At 41.8% G+C, this 7,548-nt stretch overlaps 2 protein-coding genes across 3 annotated transcripts in view; one reads left to right on the top strand and one right to left on the bottom strand.

Moving 5' to 3' along the window:
- Positions 1-6,243, top strand: part of aspn (asporin (LRR class 1)) — a 10,518-nt gene extending 4,275 nt beyond the window's left edge. The window contains exons 2-8 of the mRNA XM_037975252.1: positions 18-303; positions 392-504; positions 1,637-1,850; positions 2,335-2,445; positions 2,594-2,687; positions 2,935-3,073; positions 5,267-6,243. Of these exons, the coding sequence (XP_037831180.1) occupies positions 69-303; positions 392-504; positions 1,637-1,850; positions 2,335-2,445; positions 2,594-2,687; positions 2,935-3,073; positions 5,267-5,464 (1,104 nt within the window). The 5' untranslated portion in view covers positions 18-68 and the 3' untranslated portion in view covers positions 5,465-6,243. The remainder of the gene's footprint in view (positions 1-17; positions 304-391; positions 505-1,636; positions 1,851-2,334; positions 2,446-2,593; positions 2,688-2,934; positions 3,074-5,266) is intronic.
- Positions 1-7,548, bottom strand: part of cenpp (centromere protein P) — a 56,822-nt gene that overhangs the window by 27,759 nt on the left and 21,515 nt on the right. The window lies entirely within an intron of this gene.

Genomic DNA, 7,548 nt, shown 5'->3' on the forward strand with positions numbered 1-7,548 from the left:
AACCTAACCTCTGCTCTCCTGCAGCTCTTCCTGGTTGCTGGTTGACGAACCAAAGAGCTGATAAAACCATGAAGTTCGTCCTCCTGTTCTGCCTTCTGGCGTTTGGCCACACCAAACCCTACCAGCCTGTCAACATCATGGACTTCATGAAAAACTATGACATCATGATGGCAGATTCTGATGATGACGATGACAGTGATGAAGAGGACGATGATGATGATGAGGATGATGATGACTATGATGATGAGGACTGTCCAGCCCACTGCCGTTGCTCACCTCAAGTGCTGCAGTGCTCCGATCAGGGTCCGAACTAACGTTGTTTCTGCCTAAAACTCGTCTCTTTCTGGTCCAACTACGGCCTTTAATCCATCGTTTGTGTTTCTGTCAGCAGGTCTGATATCTGTTCCTGAGAAGATTTCTGAGGACACCGTGATCATCGACCTCCAAAACAACGACATCACTGAAATAAAGGAGGATGACTTTAAAGGCCTCAAGAGGCTTTATGTAAGAAGAAACGTTACTAACCGCCACCTCTGAGTTTAGTCCACATCAACGAGAGCCAGAGCAGAAAAAATTACATCAACAGTTGCTTTACAACAGGAATTTAACTCCATCTAACAGATGGGCTGATTCCCTCAGGTCTACGGCCACAAAGACATAAACTACAAAAGTGACAGAAACAGAAAAACACACGAGTCTCCACAATATACTACTGTAAGAATGATCCCAAAAAAACTACTTTCAGTTCTGTTTGTTAATCACTAAATCTTCTGTCTGTTTAAAAGTTGCTGTCATTTATTTCCATAAATATGGGAGAAGTTTCTTCCAATTGCAGCATAATATTTTATTTAAATGTGGACAAACTGCAGCAGCGCAGAGAGACAGAGAGCCAAGATGGAGGTTTTATGGATTAGATGGATTCATAAAATCAAAATGAGGCCCACAAAAGGCTGATGAATCTGGAGTGTGGTTCACTAAAATCACATTAAATATTTACCCGAGTTATTCTAACAGAAGCTCTAAAAGATGTGTCTGAGTAAAATTACATGTAATATGAAATATTACTTGATTTCCTTTAATAGTCTTTCTGGCTTCGTCACAGTTCATCTTATAAAAAGCCTCAAACCGGACATTAGGACTCGAGCCGTGGTGCTCACAGGGCCACAAATCAAAACTCGACAGAAACACAAACAGCTTTCTTCCATCTGAGGAGAAGATTGTTTTTATTTTTTTCAATATGGCAGCATTTCACTCAGCTGGAAGAACAAAATACCACAACAAGAACCACCGTCCCAAGGATCTGTGCTGAAACGGTGACTCATCATCCAGGCTTCAAACAATCTGCGGAAACTTTGATTCTTCCCTTTGTTGCTCATTTTAATCAAGTTATCTTAGTTTCAATATTTAAGAGAAAACACTGCAGACCCTAAACAAAACCCGCCTGATGCTGAGCAGATCCCTGCTGTCAAACATTTGATCGTACTCGTGAGTCATTTTGTAATTATTTTGTTGAAAACATCTTGGAAAGTTCAGCTGAACTGAAGCATAATGACGAATAATGATACGTGAAAAATGTTTCCACTCAGATACTTGTAGGAAATGCAGCAAAGATCTCACTCTTGGTTTTTGGCAACAGGGCCTGTTTCTGATCAACAACAAGATCTCCAAAATCCACCCCAAGGCCTTCAGGAACATGGACCACCTCAGGCTGCTTTATCTGTCCTACAACCAGCTGACGGAGATCCCTGCCAACCTGCCGCCCAACATCATCGAGCTGCGATTCCACGAGAACGAAATCAACCGGATCCAGAAGGATGCGTTTAAAGGCCTGAGGAAGCTGCACGTGTTGGGTGAGACCAACCTTCTGCTTCTTCTCTGCAAAATTACAAGTTTCAGTTGGTTTTTAGGAACATTTTTCAAGTTTAAACCAAAACATGGACACAGTTTAGGAAAATACTTTGTCTGGGTAACAAAAAAGGCTAAAACTGAGCTAAAATATGCTGTGGTAGTAGCTGAGAGTCATCCCCATCACCTACTCTGAGCTCTGATCTTATCAGATCTTTGACACTCAGACAATATGCATTCTGTTAAGGAATGCTGCTTTCATTCTTTCCACACTTTAACCTTAAGTTCTTGTTTCACAAGAACAGTTTTCTACTTTCCATCATCAGATGCATTATCTAACTTCAGAGTTACTTGATTAATTACAGTTTTGTGTAATTTAAACAAAACTCTCCAGATCTCCAAGAGCAACTGATGAGATTTCCATCCCAGCAGATCGATTGAAATTCGTCATTAATGACTCATCCAGATGTTTTGTGTTTATCCGAGCAGAGCTGGGAGCCAACCCTCTGGCCAACAGTGGAATCGAGCTGGGAGCTTTTAACGATTTGTCCGCGCTGTACATCGGTATGGCAGAGGCCAAACTGACAGCTGTGCCAAAATGTAAGACCTGGATGTTCAAACCAACCTTTCAGAACGGCTCAGTTAAACGCTTAATGATCGTCTTTAACAAGTCTGCTTCCAAATCATTTATATAATTAAGGAGTCATAAGAATAATGATGGTGACATCTGGTGTGTTCTACCCCCAAGCCCTCCCATCGTCCATCACAGAGCTGAGCCTGGACTACAACAAGATCTCCAAGGTGGAGGTAGAAGACTTCATGAGATATAAAAACCTGCAGAGGTAACAACCAAACACATCCAACTAACCAAACTAACCAAATCAGATGTTTTATTCAGTAAAACACAGACCTGTAGACATTAATAAACATTTATTCACAGCTTCAGCTGCAGGAATTCATACCAACAACAAACTGAAATGCTGTCCTGGGTTTTATTATAATGTGGTTCTGTAAGATTCCTTTTTATTCGTGTTGCTGCAAAAACAAACATTTTTACTAAAAGTTAACCCTCCTTTTTCATTTTTGCAGGTTAGGTTTGGCTTTTAACTCCATCAAGTTTGTAGAAAACGGTAGTTTGGCCAGCGTCCCGAACGTCCGTGAGATCCACCTGAACAATAACCGCTTGAAAAAGGTTCCACCGGGCCTCGGGTCGCTGCGCTTCCTCCAGGTGAGCTCCAGACACAGGAACGGACCGGGTCGTTTCATCTGCATCAGCAGCTCAGCGTGCTTTTAGAGCAAACATGTCTCGATTCAAAGCGTTGAAGCTGAGCGTCGCGCTAACCAACAACCAGAGTCACTGCGATGCAACGAATGCACATCACCCGCCGGCTTGCATGCCAGAGTTGGAGACAAACATGTTGCGTGATCTGTAGGCTGGTTAGCTCTGGCGGCCATCATGAATCAGGTTAGTCACTCAGTTGTAGATGTGTATCCAATGACAGCCTCATTAAGTCCGTCCAGTAATTTATGAGATATTTTGCTGAAACCAAAGTCACATTAGAGGTGGAATGAGTCGGATTGTTGCTGGAATGACTTTTCTTTGAATAATCTGGATATTTAAAGTACTTCCTAAAAGGCTGACTGCGTTCAGAGTGCAGTCCAAACATTTAGGCTCACATTTGAAACTCAATCCAAGAGGAGAAATACTGAACGACATTCAAAGTGTGTTCTAAGTATCATTACGGTTTTAAACTCTGATAGAGGGAGAGCTGAAATGGGGAACCACTTTAAATCCTGACAGAATGTCCTGAATGGATCTGGATTGCTGCTGGAATCTATTTGGACACTAAAACAATCCAGTTCACATGACCTTGGAAATCCATTGGGATCTTCCAGCTGGAATGTTCTGATTGGACCTTGAATGAGTCCAGACGTAAGTCAGGACGCCGCCGGATCCCAAACAAACTGGATTCTGCACCGAGTCGTCTCCTGGTCAACATCAAACTTCTGTCCAGGCCCGGGAAGAAGAAGAACCACGTCTGTGGATGGGACGCAAGAAACGAAGCCCAAAAACCCCTGAGGAGCATGAATGTTGAAATGCTGTTCTGCTTTTATAAAAGCTCGATTCTGCAGCGTTTTACATCCAACCAGGGACCGTTCTGGTGGCACTCACTCCGTGTTACACTGTAAGTATATTCAAAGGACATTTTAAGTGTTTGAGCTGCGTTCTGTTTGAATTCTTGGACTTTTGAAGTAGATTTGGAGCCCGTTCCAGGAGCGTTCTGGCTGCGTTCGAAGTATCTGAACAACATTCTTACGAAGCTGAACAAAGAATTCTGGTCACTTTTGAAGATCCTGCCAGAATCTGGTGCAAATTTTAAAACTTCTTCATTTTGTCTGGTTCTGCTCGATTTCTGCTGATTGTGATGGGGTTCAACAGACAGACACATAATTAAATAATTAGGCAATAATCATCTGAAAGCACGCGGTGGTGCAGCAGATTCTTATAATAAAAGCCTGGGAGGATGAGCTCAAACATTAAACTCCTGACTTCAGATTAGATCAGCTGGTGGGAGCTGATAAAGCTGCAATTAAAAGAAAACCTAATGAGCACTGTCTATTAAGTGTTTAATCTTTAAATTAGACATTTTATCAGGTTTTTAGACCAACCTTAAAGGAAAATGTGTTCAGATATTTTTACAGACGCTTTGCTCTGTGGTTTATAATAATAAACTTTTAGATAAAAAACATTTCAATGATTCTGAAACAGAATATAAAAAGTTGTTCAGTTGAAGAAACTCAATTTATAGTTAAAGTTCATACGAGGCGGTGGAGCTGGGTATATTAGTGGTATTTGGTGCTCCCTGGTGGTAAAAAAATGTCTAAGCAAACAGGAAAAAAATCTTTTAAAAATAAACAAATAAATAAATAAACTTCAGCAAAGGCTTCACATTACAGTTTATGGTCAACTGCATCATTATCTCTAAAAATATAAAGTTTTCAGCTCCAGAATATCTGCTAGGCAAGATCAACAGCAAAAAATACAGAAAACAAACAAACTGTAACAAAACGTGTAAATAAAGATGGCCGACGCAGCTCTGTGGTCATGACATCCTGTCTGCAGAGGCTGCCATGTTGTAATTCAGGAACCAGGAAGTGTCCCATTGGTTTCCATGGAGGGACCTAAACCCCAGCCGGCCACCAGGGGGCGCTGGCTTGGTTTTAGCTGCCATTCCTGCCGCCAGTTTACCAAATAAAACACTCCATGAGTTTATATTAGTCATGATCCTTTCCAGACTTCTCAATGAACTAAAATCTCAAAGTTTCCAACATCGAACTCAGATTTACGGTTCGATGGAGACATTTAACGTTTAGCCCAGATTAAAATGGGTGCTTTAACAGGAACTTCTCTGTCTGACAGGTCGTTTTCCTTCATGCCAACAAAATCAGCAGCGTGGGCTACAACGACTTCTGCCCCACATCGCTGAGCGTGAAGAAGACCCCGTACGCCACCATCAGCCTGTTCGCCAACCCGGTGAAACACTACAGCATCCAGCCCGCCGCCTTCCGCTGCGTCAGCAGCTGGAGAGGCGTCCAGTTCGGAAACCACAGGAAATAGTAGAAGAAGAAGAACTCCACAGCTCAGAAACGGACCTGCTACCATCCTGACGACACGATGAGGACAGAGTTGGAAATATTTCTGATAAATCAAATGTTATTATGCTGATGTTCAGAAGCCCTTTCTGTTCAGGCTGATGATTTCACACAGGGAAGAAAACTGAGTATTAAATCATAAGCTAACACAGGAAGGAGTGTTTACTGCAGAGACCACATTTAGACCCTCAGAAAGCAGCGCCACCTTCTGGTCACGGTTTTAACGGAGACTCTGACTCATCGGGCTGTTTTTAAAGAAGCCATCAGTTCTCAGTTCATTCTGGATCGTTTTTAAATTAATGAGAAACTTTTTAACAATACTTTTCTCATCTGGGACATTATAATTACCCCAGAAGAGTCTAGAGATGCAACATTTGTTTGGATTATAGATTTAAAACTGTTTGAGTATTTCTGTTCATTCTGAAGCCTCGTGTTCGTGTCCTTGTGGATGTTTTATGTTATCTAACTGCATGCTCGTGTTGCTGAAAGCCTGATTTCAGATCAGAGACTGATGTAAAAGTGTCCTCTGCAGGGCTGAGGCCAGCCTGATCAGTGATTTGTTTCTAATCATCCAATCAAACCAGACAGTTTCTGGAGCGGATGGCCGATCAGGAACGCTGTGTTCTTGTCTCCTCGAAAATGGTGCTATATTTATTGAGGACACCTTTAATAAACCTGGAACACCTCAAACAACAATGTCTCTGACTTTACAACAAATTAATAAAACCTGATTTGAAAAGGAAACTGAATATCTGATTTCTTTCAGGTTGCACTGTCACATTTTTCTCTTTCTCATAAAGCCCAACAATAAGATTCTTCCTTTTGGAACAACGGTGACGTTTTGATGTAAGAACTGTATAAATAAGAAGAGTTTATGTATATGAATTTTGGAAAGCTCAAAGTTAAGCGTGACGTCATCAGACTTTCTGAGGCAAAAATCCTCCATCTTAACCTGTGATTCTATAAAAACTGTTAAAACCTCAGTTCAGTCATTAAAGTCCAACTTTCTGTGACCCGTTTCAATCAAAGATCTCGACAGAAACTGGAATAAAATGGACCAACTTTGCCTCCAAATCATTTATTTTCGAAACCAGAGTCTGTCTGCAGAATGGGTCCATGATACATAAATTCTGTGGTTCCCACCAGAACCAAGTGGACCACAGATCTGGGCAGAAAGGATGGAGCCGTAAAGCTCATGGTGTGTTTTTATGTATTGTTTGTTTCTGCAGGAAACAGAAGAATAGTGATAATAATAAGTTGGACTGAGATCAGTTCCAGTTTGGTTTAGAAGCAGCTGAACCTTCCTTCATCCACCAGCAGATGTCACTGCAGAATAAAACCTTTCAGCTGCTTCCTGGAGAGTTGGCAGAGAGGAAACCATCAAACTTTAGCTGTGGAACATCTGACTGATGAATCTACTCCAACGAACAAAAACAGTCAAAATTATCTCTAAAAGAAACATTTAAAAACACTTTGCAGGCTGGACAAGATGCAGGCGTGTCTTAAATGTCTATCAGTGTTAAATCTACCCAGGATTCAGGATGGTGGTCATGTGAAGAATAAATAAATCAAGTTTAACAGTGATTGTGTGAGGGGCTCTGTTTGCTTCCGTCTCTACAGAATCTGCTGGTTGTTGTCCTCTTTGCCACAAACCCAACAGACTGTGGTCAGATCAGGTCTCCCTGCTCGTATTTATAAAAATATTCTGTGATTTAGGGATAACTAATATAAGGTTTTCCTCCTCTGGAATAAGGCAGAACATTAAACTGCTCACAGGAAATGCCTCAAATTCAAGACTTCTTTCAAAAAAAAGGATCTCCCTGACCAGACCCCGAGGGAGGGAGGGAGGGAGGGATGGAGGGAGGGATGGATGAGTGGATGGATGGATGAGTGGATGGACGGATGGATGGATGGATGGATGGATGGATGGATGAGTGGATGAGTGGATGGATGGATGAGTGGATGGATGGATGGATGAGTGTATGGATGGATGGATGGATGGATGAGTGGATGGATGGATGAGTGGATGGATGGATGGATGATGGATGG

The sequence above is a fragment of the Kryptolebias marmoratus genome, linkage group LG4 (assembly GCF_001649575.2).
Source record: "Kryptolebias marmoratus isolate JLee-2015 linkage group LG4, ASM164957v2, whole genome shotgun sequence".
Taxonomy (NCBI): domain Eukaryota; kingdom Metazoa; phylum Chordata; class Actinopteri; order Cyprinodontiformes; family Rivulidae; genus Kryptolebias; species Kryptolebias marmoratus.